This window comes from Chelonus insularis, unplaced genomic scaffold, assembly GCF_013357705.1.
Source record: "Chelonus insularis isolate UGA/USDA-ARS -01 unplaced genomic scaffold, ASM1335770v1 scaffold_362_pilon, whole genome shotgun sequence".
NCBI classification, from domain to species: Eukaryota; Metazoa; Arthropoda; class Insecta; order Hymenoptera; family Braconidae; genus Chelonus; species Chelonus insularis.
The window spans coordinates 835,105-852,161 of record NW_023276793.1 but is presented as its reverse complement, the minus strand read 5'-3'; the positions used below and the strand labels follow the sequence as shown (position 1 = coordinate 852,161).

General features: G+C 29.3%; 5 protein-coding genes across 10 annotated transcripts; 2 read left to right on the top strand and 3 right to left on the bottom strand.

Annotated features, from left to right (window-relative positions):
• The first annotated feature begins 2 nt into the window (after positions 1–2).
• LOC118073748 (ester hydrolase C11orf54 homolog) lies at positions 3–2,084 on the top strand. 2 transcript variants are annotated; one of them, XM_035094452.1, is made up of 6 exons: positions 3–193; positions 355–624; positions 711–809; positions 883–1,061; positions 1,141–1,399; positions 1,554–2,084. In XM_035094452.1, the coding sequence occupies exons 2-6, from the start codon at positions 438–440 to the stop codon at positions 1,895–1,897; spliced, it is 1,068 nt and encodes a 355-aa protein (XP_034950343.1). In that variant the 5' UTR covers positions 3–193; positions 355–437; the 3' UTR covers positions 1,898–2,084. The 2 variants fall into 2 exon arrangements, with proteins under 2 accessions (XP_034950343.1, XP_034950342.1); XM_035094451.1 differs by having other exon boundaries at positions 46–193; positions 349–624.
• Positions 2,085–2,281: 197 nt separating this feature from the next.
• Positions 2,282–3,885, top strand: LOC118073619 (solute carrier family 35 member G1). Its single transcript, XM_035094237.1, has 3 exons — positions 2,282–2,701; positions 2,950–3,165; positions 3,370–3,885. The coding sequence occupies exons 1-3, from the start codon at positions 2,390–2,392 to the stop codon at positions 3,850–3,852; spliced, it is 1,011 nt and encodes a 336-aa protein (XP_034950128.1). The 5' UTR covers positions 2,282–2,389; the 3' UTR covers positions 3,853–3,885.
• Positions 3,886–6,186: 2,301 nt separating this feature from the next.
• LOC118073640 (zinc finger protein 569) lies at positions 6,187–10,738 on the bottom strand. 4 transcript variants are annotated; one of them, XM_035094272.1, is made up of 3 exons: positions 10,583–10,738; positions 9,450–9,824; positions 6,187–9,378 (listed from the first exon to the last, which is right to left on the bottom strand). In XM_035094272.1, the coding sequence occupies exons 2-3, from the start codon at positions 9,788–9,790 to the stop codon at positions 6,414–6,416; spliced, it is 3,306 nt and encodes a 1,101-aa protein (XP_034950163.1). In that variant the 5' UTR covers positions 9,791–9,824; positions 10,583–10,738; the 3' UTR covers positions 6,187–6,413. The 4 variants fall into 4 exon arrangements, with proteins under 4 accessions (XP_034950163.1, XP_034950161.1, XP_034950162.1 ...); XM_035094270.1 differs by lacking the exon at positions 10,583–10,738 and adding an exon at positions 10,222–10,481; XM_035094271.1 differs by lacking the exon at positions 10,583–10,738 and adding an exon at positions 10,233–10,481.
• A 327-nt stretch (positions 10,739–11,065) lies between these two features.
• On the bottom strand, positions 11,066–12,780 carry LOC118073722 (SPRY domain-containing SOCS box protein 3-like). Of its 2 annotated transcripts, XM_035094410.1 has the most exons (5): positions 12,654–12,780; positions 12,371–12,591; positions 12,096–12,286; positions 11,528–11,981; positions 11,066–11,440 (listed from the first exon to the last, which is right to left on the bottom strand). In XM_035094410.1, exons 2-5 carry the CDS (start codon positions 12,462–12,464, stop codon positions 11,274–11,276), a joined length of 906 nt encoding a protein of 301 aa, XP_034950301.1. In that variant the 5' UTR covers positions 12,465–12,591; positions 12,654–12,780; the 3' UTR covers positions 11,066–11,273. The 2 variants fall into 2 exon arrangements, with proteins under 2 accessions (XP_034950301.1, XP_034950300.1); XM_035094409.1 differs by having other exon boundaries at positions 12,371–12,764.
• Positions 12,781–13,349: 569 nt separating this feature from the next.
• Positions 13,350–16,952, bottom strand: LOC118073685 (zinc finger protein 271-like). The gene is made up of 2 exons (XM_035094342.1): positions 16,560–16,952; positions 13,350–16,472 (listed from the first exon to the last, which is right to left on the bottom strand). The coding sequence occupies exon 2, from the start codon at positions 16,365–16,367 to the stop codon at positions 13,632–13,634; it is 2,736 nt and encodes a 911-aa protein (XP_034950233.1). The 5' UTR covers positions 16,368–16,472; positions 16,560–16,952; the 3' UTR covers positions 13,350–13,631.
• Between the last annotated feature and the right edge of the window lie 105 nt (positions 16,953–17,057).

Here is a 17,057-nt window from a genome sequence, read left to right as displayed (position 1 = left end):
TTAAATACAGGACAAAAATTTTGCGTCAAGGACAATCATTATGGTCAAGGCCATATCAATGCTGAATTCTGAATGCACTGAGAAAATAAAATATATATGCATAATCAATAAGAAAGTAAGAAAGTCTACGTTGACATATAGCATAATTTCATTCCAATAATTTTTCAGAGAAAACAAGTTCAACAGCAAACATGTAAGATGAATAATTTAGATTAGAATAACGAATATAAAAATCTAGAGTCAGCTTGCTTAATTATCCTATATTAATATTTATAAATGATAGTTTTATTAGACTGATTAAACGAAGTAAACATCAAATTATGATTAAAATTAAAAATGATTTATCAGTTTCAGGGTTCTGACAGATAAGTGATAGGTTGAAAACAAATGATAAGATAAAGAAAATTTTAATTTTGCGTGAGTTAGTTTGATTTCAAATGTTAAAAACATTAATAGAGTTGTTGAATAAGGTTAATAAAGAGTATAATTTTTATTTATCGTTACAAAAAATCAATTCTAAATTTAAATTGAAGGAAATGGATCCAATCTGTGTAAAAACATTGAAAAATGTAAAAATTGATCACAGGGTTCTTCTCACCCCTTCTTTGAATGAAATAAAAAATGGTATGTCATTAAAACAATGGTATATAAAACTTGGCGTCTTGAAATAAATTCTGAACGCAGAATTTTGAAATTTCTAATTATTTTAGTTATCACTCCTGCTCTTCAGAAAAATTTTAAAGAAATATCAGTTGAAATAGTTGATTGTCCAGATTTAACAAAGAAACCATTCTCATTAGCCGCACAAGGTATGATCCTACCATTACATTTATAATTATGATATAAATAGTACTGCATCATTTAATGTATTACATTTTTTAGGTCTTGAAGGAAATGCTCAAATATTGGAAGTTGGTGGACCATCTTATTTATTACCTTCTGTACAAAGAAACAAAGTTTATGATATACAATCAATATTAAATTCCGTAAATTTTGATAGAACAGCCTTTGTAATTGGAGCAGGAGCTGGGCCATGGCCACAACTATCACGTAATTGTGAAGTAAATACATTTATTTTTCTCAAAGACAATTTCCAACTTATAGTGTTTAATAGTGGTAAAAATATTAATGTTATTCTAGATGATGATGAATGTTTTGATTGCTCCAAATAAAGTAACCAATGAAACAAGATTGGCTTGGGTTGATCAAGAAGATCAATGTGTACTTCAGAAGTCTGCTGAAAATGATACTAGATTTGCGTTACTTGCTAATTTATTTATTTCTGAAGGAAAAACTGGAAAAGTGATTAAAGTTTATGCTAAAAATCGTATTGGAAAGTTGGATTTTATAGCCACAATGCAGAAGGCTTTGGAAAAATATTACACAAATGATTTAGTGGGTAAATATCTTTATTTAAACATTTGTGTTTTGTATTAGGCTATCAGTTAAAATGTATGTGTAGACATAAATCTGCATCGTACAATATTTTGTTTTTCCTAATTTAATTATATAAAAATCTGTTATCTAATGATATTATAATTGATTTTTTTAAGGCTTAGGTGGTACTTTTATTTTAAAAGAAGGAAAAGTTAAGCAACACGTAATGCCAGATTTTTCATCAACTCCACTTAATACTGAAAAATCCTTGAATGATTGGTTGAATTTTTATGATATGTCAGCACCTTTGATTGCTGTTGGAACGTTTGTGTCATCAGAGACTACAGACCTAGATCTTCGTGTTCAGCATTTCCATAGTTTTAGTCATCATGGCGAAGGTGGTCATTATCATATTGACACTACTCCTGATACCGTTGAATATTTGGGATATTTTAATGTTGCTAATTGTCTTTACCGTGTTGATCAACCACCAAGTAAAGTTACTTTTGGCAAAGATTAATTGCCTCTTATTGTTAATATTCAATTATTAAATGGACCAATTTTATATTCGGTAAAACTAGATATACCAATGATGACTGAAATATCGTGATAATCATCGCAAATTAAAATTTTAATATATTTTTGATGAAAAAATATACAAAAATATTTTACATTGTTTAAAAAAAACCACTAATATAATTAATGTTATTATATATAATATGAAAGATAAAATAAAATAATATTTTAATAATCTTATAACCAGCTTACAAAATTCAAGTTTTTTATTCTCTTTAATTGAAAATTTTTTAGCTTTATAGAATCAAATAATAGACTACAAAATTTTGATCTTTAGTAACTAATAAATTTCAGTCTAATCCTTCTTAAGCTTCAACAGAATATAAATTAATATGTTAATCATGAGTCAATATGTTGACCAGACACATTATAAATGTATCACCATTAAATAGAGTAGTATCATCTCAGTGTTCCAGAGTTAAAAAGCAAGTACATAATGAAATTTAACATAGAATCAACGACATCATACAATAGTATTCCACCAGTTTATCAGCATACCGAACAATTCAACAATAATATCGAACATTACCGAGAACGTACAAAGTGGTTTGGTATTTTTCTTGCATTTATATCGGGAGCATTTTTTACAATCAGCTCAGCTCTAGTTAAAGCTATTAGGAATGTTGATCCGATGGTTTTGCTCGGTATTCGAGCTCTTCTACAGATGACAATAATGCTTATCAGTGCAATAAGACATGGAAAAAATTTATTAGGGCCAAAAGGTTCTCGACTTTTACTTCATTTACAGGTAAATACGAAAAGATTTTTTTTCATTAAGTCAATATAAAAGGCATCTTTATTTAATGATTACTATTATTATCAATTGATCGTTATCAAAGATAATTGATTAAAAATTAATTAATTAAAAATGTTCTTTTTTAAATTAATACATTCTGATAAATAATTTCAAAAATATCAATAGAAGAACCAGATACTTCTATTAAGAAAAAATCTTTGTTTATTTTATATTTTTGATAGTTTAAAAATATTTTCTAGGGTGTAGTAGGTGGCATGACCTTGGCATTATTGTATTATAGCTTCAGAAAACTTCCTCTCGGAGATGCTACAACTATAATTTTCAGTTCACCAGTGATTGTCATTGCATTATCGTTCATCTTTTTAAAAGAACCATGTGGACTTCTTCGAATCGTTGTAATATGTATCTTATTTGCCGGAGTGGTTCTTGTAGCGAAGCCACCATTTATCTTTCAAGTAATAATAATTAAATTTATTATATATAAAATGTCTGTTACATAGCCGTTAATTTTTTCAACTTATTTTTTGTCATCGATAATCATCATTGACATTCAGAGTTAAAAATTCAATGACAAATTACATGACAAAAAATTATAAATTTTCATTTTTAGTAAACCTTCTATAATATAATTAATCTAATTCATATAATTTTTATAACAGATGCATCATATGGAGCATTATGATGTTATGGGCTATATTTGTGCAATTCTTGCAACAGTTTTTACAGCTTTAAACATTGTAGTGATGCGAAAATGTTCAGAAATTCATTATTCTGTTCTTGTTTTCAACTTGTCAAGCTGGATTCTTTTATCAGCTATTTTCTTTTTCTTCGTCGTATCTGAAGCTCATCATCACATTGATGCCTTTCCACGAGACTGGATAACTTGGGGATTAATATTCTTAGTTGCTGTTACGGGACTATCTGGTCAAGTGCTTGTAACCAAAGCCTTAAAAATTGAAGGTGCAGGCAAAGTATCGGTTACTAGGTCTTTGGACATCATTTTAGCTTATATAATTCAAGTGTATTTCTTTGGTGATGTCCCCAATTCAACAAGTATAATTGGAGCTTTATTAATATTGGGGTCTATTATTACAATGGGATTTGAAAGAGAGATTTATGGATGTTGTGATTACATACCTTAATAAAAGAATTGAAGTGATTTGATTCAAAACAAATGGTGTTATTGTAATATTAATTTTTTTTCTCGAAAATGTTTATAAGTAAAAAATGAGACACTAAATAAGTCATTATTATTTAAACTTTGGAAATATTTAGATAATTTTTTAATAAATTATTCGAGTTAACAAAGTGAAAAGTGCAAATCCCACTAACATGAATAATTGTTAACTATGTAAGTTATATCAATGCTGAATTGGATCTTACAGGCTTATCATTCTTCACATTACTTTTCTAAACATACTTGGTTTTAGAACATATCCTTGAAAATTTTACTAAATAAAACATGTTGATGAAACAAATCAAAGAATACCAAGTGTTAATAATGGAAAAAGAAACAGATTTAGAGATAAATTTTTGGAGTATTATACCATGTTGAATATTTTTAATCCTTGATAGGTAAGATCATAATTCAAATAAGCAACAAGTGGATTGTATTATATCTTACAAATGATCATAAGTCTAGGTACTTTAATATTAAATTATGTAGGTAATGCTGTTGAATCTAACATTTAGTTTAATTTATTTATGGTTTATTGAAAGAAAAAATACAACTACCATTAACAGCAAATTGCGTGATACCAAATATATGATAATATGTACAATTTACTATGCAATCCAAATGATAAATAATAATATTACATTTTAAACTTTGTAATATTTTTTTTTCAAATTATAACATAACAAAATTATCATATTATTCATTTTATGACTAAGATTATCATTAATATTAATTAATTTTATTAGGATTATCTTTTGTAGCTTACATTACAGCTGTATAATAACTCTTTAATTAATATATAATGAATAAGATTTTTCTTTGACTTGAATTTTATATTTACCTTTTTTTTAAATTTAGTAAAATTATAACATGCAATCAATCACTACATGTTAAATATTATACATGTATCATGACTAAAATAATTTATGAAAACAAAGTTTAAGTTATACAATAATCAATTTTTCATAATAATAATATCGTAACCACTATAAATAAATTTTTTATTTTACTTATTCATTTTTTATTATTAATTATATGCAGTATATTTCTCCAAATATTTCTTTTTTGTTTATATATAAGTTTTCTTATAGTTATATAAAAAACACAAAGGTTGATTATTTATGTCAATTATGTAAATTTATATTTACATATTTACTTTGTAGAGAAATTATTATTATTTATATTATTATTATGAATATTAATAGTTCACGACATTATTTTTTAATTTGCTTTTGTACAATTAAGGCAAAGTTTAATTTTCATATTAAAAAATTTATATTTGATTTTTATTCATAAATATGTGTACAACAAATGAGAATAGTGTTTTTTTTCTTGGAAAGAAATTTTAATTATAATTTTATTATTATTAACTATTTTATGAAATAAAATAAAAATATACTGATCAGTTAGAATAACTGAGAAATTTATCATAACTATTTTTTATTATATAGATGATATTAACACGCTATTGTCCCGGGCATTTGATTATGTTAAAATCAATTAAAGTTTTGAAATTTTTCATTCATTTACTCAGCACATAAAATAAAGACTGATACCAATTATTTTTTATCTAATGAAAAATTGAAATTCATGGGATTACGAGGTGAAAATAAAGATGAAATATCATTAAAATTTTGATACAGATTATAATAAAAGTTATTTAGAGTATAAAAAAACTATCCATACATTGTTATGTTTGTATCTATTTTTATTTTCATCCTGCAATTTTTATTTTTTCACGATAAAAACACTATTGGAACTTCATTCGACAATTTTTAATAATTTTCAAATGTATGAAGAGATACTAATTAACTATATATGTTTATTCACTACGTACTAAACGATATTATGATATTACTGATAGCTTCACAATTTATGTACAAAACATTACATTATCGATTCTTTCCATCTCCATTGTTAATTAAGATAGTATTTAAAACACCTCAGAAATTTCATTAAATCACGAATTTGTTTTAATATTATATCAATTAATTAACGAAAACTATTAAAAATAATATTTACTTATAGTTTCATAAATATTTATGAACAAATATACAAATTTGCTCTTGCAAGTATACATACCAAACCAACAATTAACGAAAATCGTTCATTTAAATGATTTTTACACACAATTGTTGCTAAAAATAATTCTATTGAAACAGCGATTAACAGTGTTCAAATGATTATTGTTAAATAGATGCAAATTATCAAAAAACTTTTTTATAAAAAAAAATTCAATATTTCATTTGGTTTATATAACCATCAATGAAAAAAATTAACTAATACAGAGTTGGTGTTTTTCAAACTTTTAATAACGAAAAAAATATTTAACATTAAGGAATTTCTTATAAAATAACAAATTTTCAAGTTTTTTTTTTTTTCAAATGTGAATTCCATAAGTGTCTTTTACAATGTAGGAATATTACATTACTAATAAAAGAAAAAAAACAAACCTTGTATCGATGAAATTACGTTAACACATTGCTTGGTATATATCAAGATTTAACATACCATAACTGAATAAAATCAAATATGTATGGGTACATGGATTAAAAGCTCTGCACGAGTTGCAAATACAGCTGAGCACATTTCACACGTATACTCGACAGCATCAGGTATGATAGTTTCTGGTATATCTTGCGATACATTTTGAAGAAGATGTTCATGTTGTAATGTTGACTCTACTTTAACACTCAATTTCATTTTATTACTATTCGACACTTCTTCTGTATGATTTACGTTATCTAAATCAGGGAGAATACTTTCGTTTTCTGTTACTTCATCTGCAATAACATGCGCTTCAAATGCAACTTCCATATTGTTACCATCAATTTCAGGTTGATTAAAAATATTTGATGTTTCTGGCTCTTCATTTTCGTTATTTTGCACTACTTCGTTTGTTAATATCTCTTCTGGTTCTTGTTTAATATTCATCTTTGTTCGTCTTAAAGTTCTTCCTTTAACAGGAGATTTTTTCTTATCATCATGAATTTTCGTATTTTCAATATTACCATTTTGACTATCATAATTACTTGATTTGCTCGCCACTACATTATATTCCGTTTTAATTTTTACATCGGAAAATGATTGAGTTAATGGTGCGATTTCTGATGAACCTTTTGCTCGTGGAAAAGTCGCCGGAGTTACTTGAAATTTACCTTCGACATGATAACTCACATTTTTAGTTCTTGGACGATTTCTTTCGCCTCCTGGAAATATTCCAAGCTTTGGTTCGCCAGGTATTACTTTAGGTGTTCTTGTAACCATAGTTTTTGTTTTTTGTCCTTTTTTGACACCATCACTACCTAACTCTACAGGAACACGAGTTTTTTGAGTATGAATCATCTTCGGCCGACCAGGAGGAGCTTGAGGTGGCGTTTCTGGAGTCTTTTTCTCTTCTTTTTTTATCTTTTTCTTGGAAATTTTTGATTTAGCTGTACTTAAAGCTTTGGAATTTACTATTGAATTAATATTTTGCAATGAACTTTCGAAACTTTTCAATACATTTTGATATCCTTCTTCAACATTCGAGCGATTTTGTTTATTTCTTTTACCAAGTTTTCTTTTTGTATTATCATCAGACTCTGAACCTTCTATACTATTAAAATTTTCATTCGATTGTGAAACAAGAACTGGTATTGATGATTCATGAGCTTTAATTTTACGCCTTCGTTTATATTTTCTTGGTCCCACTTGAGGTTGTCGACGTAATGCTGTATTGTCATCGCAATGTTGAACTATATGTAAAACGATTTCTTCAGATGTAGCGAATGAATCACCACATACTTTACAAAGGTACGGAGTTAAACTTCCATGACATTTTGGATCAGGACCTGAATGATGAGCACGTACATGTTCTCTTAGTACTACTCGTTGGTTGAAAGCTCGAGGACATATAGCACATCCGTATGGTTTTTCTCCGGTATGTATTCTTTCGTGCTTTCTTAAAGTACCACCATCGGCAAAAGCTTTCCAACAAAATCGACAACCATACGGCCTTTCGCCAGTGTGAATGCGTATATGAATTTGCTGTGAACTGCGACTACCAAACGTTTTACCACATTCTCGACAAGGAAAAGTTCTTCCACCCAATTCTTTATTATGTGAATGACGATGACTAACAAGAGCACGACCATCAGGAAATTCTTCGCCACATTCATCACAAGCAACCATTTTATTACGATGTGATACCATATGTCGTCGCAGTCTTGCTTTACTATGAAAACGTTTTCCACATTTAGTACAACCAAAGGTCTTATCAACATTATGAACCCATGAATGTTTTAATAAACTTCGCTTATCTTTACACGTTTTACCACAAAGCGTGCAGGTATTAGGAGGTGCATCTTCAGCATGATTTTGACGAACATGTTCAGCAACTTCGGCATCATCTCTACACCTTTCTCCACACAATAAACATCGTCTAGTGGGTGATCGAGCATGTAACTCAGCGTGTGCAAGAAGAGCAAGAGCTTCTTCAAACCACTCACCACAAACATTGCAAACATGATGATGACTTGATTCTTCTATTGATTCATCAGTTTCTTGTTTGATGTGAATTTTTCGATGACGTTTAAGAAGATCCATTCGATGAAATGGAACACCACATGTATCGCAATAAAATTCACCAACTCTATCATCACTGGTAAAGGATTCATTGGTTTCATACTCTACATTTATTCCATCAGATGAAATAATTCCATGTTTCGTTCGTACATGTTCACGAAGAACATTTGCATCCCAAAACATGTCACCACAATTTGTACATTCTAGTGGACTGTCACCTCCATGAATTCGCGCGTGTGAAGCTAAAGCTTTTTCTCGAGCAAAACCAACTCCACAATATTGACATACATAAGGTTTTGTAGGATCAGTAATTGGCCATCGTGGAGCATGAGATTCTGTAATCATTGAATCATTCCATCTTGAACTTGAAGCAATACTCTCACCCCGTACATCTGATTCCTGTTCTGTATCATCTTCTAATAAACGCATGTCTTCGACTACATATTCATAAGATTTTGAACTAAATTTGTTACCATCTAATTTAGTTAAACCATCAAGATTAATATTTCGTTTCATCATTCCGGTTGTATTATTTTTACGTTTCCTTGCTGATGTTGAAAGCTGAGCTTTTTTACGACGACCCTTTACAGTTTCTTCTTCATCGGGAACCATAGAGTCTTCATCATTTAATTCTTCTTCTAGACCATCCCGTGACGGAGCATAAGCATGTATTTTCAAGTGATTCATTAAGTCACATTTTCGAACATAACGGGCGCCACAAAGATTGCAACCATGTGGTCGATCAGTTTGATGAGCAACCATGTGATTCATAAGATTAGCTTTTTTTCGAAATCTTCGACTACAAAAATCACAGGGATATGGTCGTGTATTAGTGTAGGAATCTTGATCAATTGGTAAAGGTATTTCCATATCATCATATTCCAATAAATTGTCATGTGACACTTTTGTTTCTGGAATTTCAACGCTAAAACAATACAAAAACGAAAGATGAATGTTAATCAATTTCAATGGTGATCGAATAAAATTGATTCTTACCCATCATCTGGACCTGATCGATCCCAATTATCACTAATTACTTCCTCTGTAACTTGAATATTAAGATAGTCATGTCCTTGATCTTGTGGAACGATATAAATTGATTCCATGTCACTTGATTGTGGTACCATTAATATTTCAGTATCCGGAGGAAGATTATGAGATGAAGAATTGGTATCAGGTGAAGTTTGAACAGTTTCTTCAACACATACTTCTTCACAAGCTCCAATAACTTCACCTTCTTGGGCAAGATCAGCTTCTAATCCACATATTACTTCTTCGTGAATAACATTTCCTACCTCTTCAACCCATTGAAGAGTCAAATCGCCGGAAACATCCATACTCTGACGATTAATTACTTCATAATGCGATTCACTGTAAATGGAGAATGAAAAATTATTATGAGATTCGATTTATAACAGCATAGAATGAAAATAGTAAAAAAATATCAGTGGATAATGATAATTAATATACATGTGTAAATATAACGTGTGGTATTTTCTATTTTCAGTGATAGTCCATTGACATATACGAGGTTATATTATATAGGTTATGATTCGAGAGGTTATACGATGGGTTTAGCAACTGTGACGACAAATTGCATAATGTCTATGACCGGTGGTGCGACGTAGGATGGCGGACAATGGTTTTCGTATTTCCAGAAAAATAAACAATAAATAGTGAAAGAAATTATTTAAAACATATTCTAAAAACACAATGACTATAAACAACTTCAACTTCTTCTTCACCAATCAACACAAAGTTTACCCACCATCTACCTACGTCGTTATCTTCCTCGTTTTCGCTGCTGTCTCGCGCGTTCATTTTTGCGGCCCGCCACCGCCAAAGTATTATTTTTTTATATTCAACGTAATTTCACTCATAAACAATTAATATTGTTAATGATGTACACTTTTACTTATTACTAAATTACCCTACACGACACATAACTAATAACCTAACCAAAAATACTTTTATAGAAAATTAGTGGAGTATGTATCGCAGCGTCGACCTTCGGTTGTTTCAATTGGGAGGGGGATGTAGACTAGGAAACAAATTCAACAAAATGGCTGACATAAAAAAGAGAGGCACGAAAACCGCGCCAACAAACGTGTAAATGAATAATAACATACCATCAATTATTTCTTTCTCGTTTTATATATATTTTAATTGAAATCTTTTCTCAAGTTATTATTGTAATCACTTCAAATATATTTAAGATAATTAAATTGTTGCTAAGCACTTTTAACACAATAAATAAAATTTAAGAAAACGGCTTACTTTGTTCCTTTAAATCTTGAAAGTAGCAAATACAATAGACAGAACGACACTCTAACTGTAGTAAATCTTATTCTTTTAAAAATGAAGTGGCTCCATCTAGTCACATTACCAAACAAATAAACAAAGGAAAACTAGCTGTCTTTGTGGCGGTTTTTACAAATTATTGAACTGATGATCTTTGTCATTTTGTATTGTATCTACGTTTCTCTGTTTTAATGAATTATAATTTTATTATTTTATAAATAATAATTATTTTTCCTATTAATAATATACTTAACATCTTATATCAATTCTTGATTTAACATTAAAATAAAAAAGTTCAATTGTTTCTCATATACTGTATCTTTATTTTAAAAGTCGTTTTTAAACTGTAAGAAAGTGTCATAATTTATTCTGTTTTCAGTTATATCAGCTAGGATGTACGTAATAACATGGTAATTAAACGAAATATAAAATATTTAATGAATTCATGATAACTGGATAAATCAATGTATCATTAAATAATAATCACAAAACATGATAAATCATAGTGAAACAAAAGTTTTAAGATAACTTAACGCATTTAGCGTTTGATGACGATTGGATCTCCATTCTCTTCTTTTTTTTCCTTCTTCGACCATATCCAATTAATGCGAAATCAAAGTCATCTAAAATAAGATATTCTTCAGGAAAATAATATTCATAATCTTCATCATCATCACCATTACAATCTGCAAAAACGAATGAATTTCCTGTAAGATCTACTGTTTTTTTTCTAAAATATGTTAAATAAAAACGATTTCGAATCGAATACTAACTTTGTCTATGACGAAGAACGTCTGCAAATATACTGTTGAACATGTCACGAAGACCAGGAAATGCAGCTGATAAATATGATCGATGAAGAGGTTTCAACATTGCAAGGCATTCCATTTGTAAGGATACAGGTACAGAACAGCTTTGTGTTATTCTCATCTTACTTTTGGCAGATGTTGAGCAAGCCATTGGATATAGCTCAACACCTTGTAATCCTGTAAATGCAATCCCAAGGGGTTTACGATTTAAGAAAAATTGTAAAGTTCCTCTCCAAGTATCCAAATGAATTCCTATGACACTTCCTTTACCAAAACGAGGAGCATAATTTTTACTTTCGCCATTATGTTGAATAAAACCTTTATAAGACAACCCCCATGATTCTCGATCATGACCCAGCAAAGAACAATATTTATTAATTGCATTCATTTCAGCCTTTGAAGTACCTACACCAACCATCTAAAATGAAAATGTTTTTATTACTAATCATTGCTGATGGTTTTAATAATTATTCATAAATAACTTTTAATTGTTATAAAAATAACATGAAAATACATGTATGATTTTACTTACCACATCTGTTCCATATATCAGAGACAGCATCTTAACTTCCCAATAGTAATGTCTGCCTTTTTTCATCAATTGATTTCCACGTATAGCTGCTGTTCCATTGCTATAGAATGGATGAAATTTAACTTCAAGGTTGTCTTCCGATAGTCGAAATGTGGTTCCTGTCAATGTTTCATCCCAAGTCCATTCGTGTACTATAAATACAAAAGTACGATTAAAATAAAAAATTAACGGATTGGCTACCGATAGTTTTAATTTAATATAATGTATTTACTTACTGTTTTTTTCACCACACGTGCAACATTCAGTACAATTGCACAATTTTTCAAGTGATTCTGGTGATGTCAATAATGAATCGTATTCTAGATTCATTTTTAACGAATTTAATTACTTAAAGTAAAAATGCAGAAATCCTTCACTGCTAATCATATATACAATTGTTTTAAAGTGCTAGTTGCAGCCTTATATATAAGCTTCGGATCGAATGTTCGAGAGTTATCTAGAAATGTTTATAATTGGTAACAAAACTTGTTTCAAATACATATTATTTTCAAAATTTACATCAATTTCTTGCTAAATATTTTTCCTTATACGCTTTTCCGACATAAACATCTATATTAAAGATTAAAATTTTTAATTGAATCCATTTTTTTTTAAAATGGCTGACACAACAAAAGAAAAACTTTTTGAAGTGAAATTGCTGACAATCGATCGTGCGAAATCGATAGAAATAGCGGGTATTTCGAGTGTGTTTATTAACAATATTTGAAATGAATACTTTTTTTACAATATTTTAGTAAAAATAATATAATAGAAATAGTAATTATTGTTAAATAGAAATGCTTATATAGTTATTTATATATTTTAATCGTATACTTTGCTGAACTAAATTTTACAATACTTCCTCTCTGTCCTGATTTTTTATACCTACTTATACTCGATACTTTTTCAAGTTAACAATTCGTTTTTACTACTACGCACATGAGTCTATCGGATTGTTTGCAGCCGACTTTCGCCCTAACTACTGCATCACGTTTGTGCGAAAACACAAGGAATCTGCAAAAAACCTGTGCCGATACAGTCAACCTCAATGAAGAGATCTCTTAATCCTGGTGATCTTTAGATAAACCATATTCTGCTCACATAGTTAATATGACTGATTTTCAAATTATAATTCAATTTTTATGTATTTATTCAGAAGTACATGAAAAATAAAGAATAGTGTTTATTAACAAAAATAAAAAAAATTTTTAGCTATTTAATATTAATATTTAACATATAAACTTTATTTACAATTTGTTACATAAAATATTGATAATTTATGAACTTTGCATTTACACACGTTTGTTTTTCAAGAGTAACATGTTAAATCTGATATTCGAGAATCAAACTCCAGTTCTTACTATGTGATTAATAATATTATTTATATATTCATGCACATTTATATACGGATACATATTGAAATTCAATTTCAAAATGCTCTTAAAGTATAGTTTTACTTATTATCAAATTTTTTTACACATAATAAGGAAATTACAACTATATGTGAACTTTAACGTGCTCCATGAGAATATTTTTATCACCAAATTCGTCTCCACAAATTCCACATATAAGTTCATCATCATCATTATCACTATCTTGCTGTTCATAGTGACCAATTAGCGGAGAAGATGAGTTCGCTTGATCTAAAACTAAATTCTGTCGTAAAGAATCAGTATCAGAAATGTCTATTTGTATTTCTGTATTATTTTCACTTGAAAAATTAAAATTATTCGAATTAGGAATTGTTAAAATCGGTAAAGATTCATTTTGTTTAGTAAGAAGATGTATTGTATTGTCTTGCTTATGATTTGAAATTAAATGAAAAGTCTCACTATTTTTTGTGGACGGAATGAACAGAGTACCTAAATCTGAATGTTTATTTGTAATCGAATGAATAATAGTTTCTTGTTCAGCAGGAACAAGGAAAGTAGTATTATCTTTCTTTTCAACAGCTATTAAATTAAGAGATTCTGTCTTATGAAATCGAGTATCATTAATACCATTATGTTCTCCGTTGACATCAGACATTAAATCTTTATCAGAAGTTACTAATAATAAAGTGTCTCCTTGTTTTGTATTAATTATGTGACCTTTAACACCCTTTTCTCCTTCTACAATTGATATTAAAGTATCAGTTTGATCATCTTGGGCATTAAGCTTTCCTTGTTTAACTTGAATTGACTCAGTCTTTTCTTTTTTTTTAACAGGTTTAGCTTTAGATCCATTGCTATTAATTTTCGCTTTCGCTTCAGCGATCATCTTATCAGAGTGTTTGACAATATGCGCACATAATTCATCCCTGTCTTGGTTCAGCGTTCCACACAGTGGACATGGAAACGGGGGTCCTGTAGTTTCTGATTCATTTTTACTAGCTGCGTGAACCCATCTTACATGTTCTCTAAGTACGACTTTCTGATTAAAAGCACGAGAACAGAGTGGACAAACATGTGGACGTTCACCAGTATGAATTCTTTCATGTTTTCTCAATGTTCCACCATCTCTAAAAGCTTTCCAACAAAATTTGCATCCATATGGCCGTTCTCCAGTATGAGTTCGATGATGAATAAGATAACCTTGTCTAGAAGAGAATGTTTTGGAACAAGTATCACAGTGAAAATGTGCTGGACTACCTGCGTGAGTTCTTCCATGCTCCCATAAACCTTGTCTAGATACAAAACTTTTGCCACACTCATTGCATGTAAAGGGTGAGTCTCCAGGATGAGCTGCAAGCCGATGTCCGTCTAATTGGATTTGTTTCTCAAATTGTGTACCACAGACTTCACATGAGTGTGTTTTTTTTCGATGAATCCATTGATGTCTAAACATTTTTTGTTTCGTTGTAAATTTTTTACCACATTCAGAACAAACATGTTTACCCCATTTATTATTAAGAGCTCCTTGATCAGAGTTATTTTGCATTAATTTTTTTGCACAAGTAGTTTGATGCGATGCCAAATGATTTGAATCTTGAAACTGTTTATCACAATATTCACACTCAATCGGCATAATCCACGTCTTTGGAGCATGAATTTTTTCATGAACTTTCAAAGCTGTAGCTTGAGAGAAATTCACGCCACATTGTTTACATGTGTAAGATTTAGTATCTTTTGTTTCAGTATTGACAAAGTTTATTTGATTTTCTTCAGCAGAAGAAAGAGTTTCAATTTTGACTAGAGAATTGGGATTTTCAAAAGAGTTCATATTTAGATTATATTGTTGTGGTATTTGATTAGATGAAATTTGTGCATAATCAAATGAAGCAACTTCTCCATTTAACATCACAGTGAATTCTGGTAAACTAGAATTTATTTTATCAGAACTATTCACCAAAGTTACGTTTGTTTGATCATTCTGAAGTGTGTAAGAAGCCGGCCATTGAACTGAAGTGATATCATAACTTTGAATAGTTGAAACTGAAGAAGACGAAGATGAAGACATATTTTGAGACTCTGACGTATTTACTTCAGGCCATTTTTTAAAAGAATCTGCTATTTGAGAAGTGTTACTTTCTGAATTTTGACTAATAGCTCGTCCAGCAATGTAGGTATGTATTTTCATATGATTAGATAAACTCGACGATCTCTGAAAATCCGCACTGCATACTGTACATTTATGAGGTTTCTCCATGCGATGTGCTTGAGACATGTGAGTTTGAAGATTAATTTTAGAGCGAAATAAATTACCACATATCCTACAAGCATGAGGTCTATCAACTTGGTGGCATACAATATGATTATTGAGATCAATTTTTCGTTCAAATTTTTCTCCACAAGTTGAACAATTAAATTTTTTAGCTGAAAGCCTACATGATTCTTGATGTTTGCTTATTTCTGATTGAGAGAAAAAATATGTACATGTTGAACAACTTATCTTTTTATCCTCAAAACAAGGATACATTCCTCCTAATTGACGTAAAGCTTCCACAGCCATGGATTCATCATCGCCAGAAGTGTATTGTTGTTGTTCTTCTTCTTTTATATAAATCGGATAAGCTACGGAATTTTCTCCATCTTCATCAGATCGTTCCGCTAAAATTTCGACTGTTACTTGCCCTTCCGAAATATCATCATCAACATTGTTTACACAAATTTCTGTTAGTTCATCTTGCAAAACACAATCCTCTATAGACTCATGGATTTCCTCATTTGATGCGATATTTTGCTGCATTGTATCATGCACCCTTGTAACAGCGAATGTAATAAATTGTTCATTATCAGAAGCTTCCAAATCCATAATATAAAATAAAAAATTACACAAGATTAAAAAATTGGATAGAAAACAGCTGTTGCATCATAGAATGTAGTATTCAGTTGATTTAAATTATGGTTTTTCAAGTATCTACAATGTTAAAGGAAAACATTATATTAATTATTTAATAATATTTTAAAAACAACAATAACTAACATATACATATGTATATTTTACCTAGCATATAGTTTGTTGATCATCAAAATAAATGTTTAATTCAAAAACACATTTATCAATTTGAAAATATTATCTTCAATGATTAATAAATTTATGTAATTTATTAAATACTATTTAAAAATAAAAATTATTGAATAAACAAACTGTTTGATTAATAAAATACCAATGAGGTTAGGTTAGTTTTGCGAAAGATAAAGTGCATAATTATGTAGGTATTTATAAATATACAGGAATCCGTAAACATAAACTTGTCTTCTATAGAAAGAATTTATTAAATAATTGTTTCGTACTACGGAACTCCATCTGACACATACAAAATCACACAAATTTACCATGTCTCGCAAAAGATATCGAAAAAATTATGAATCGTTATGAAAACTATACATACATACATGTATGTACATACAATATACATATATGTATATGTACATGTATATATCACTTTTTTTCTATGCATGCATGTGTCTACATATGTATGCATATGTAACTATAGTTACT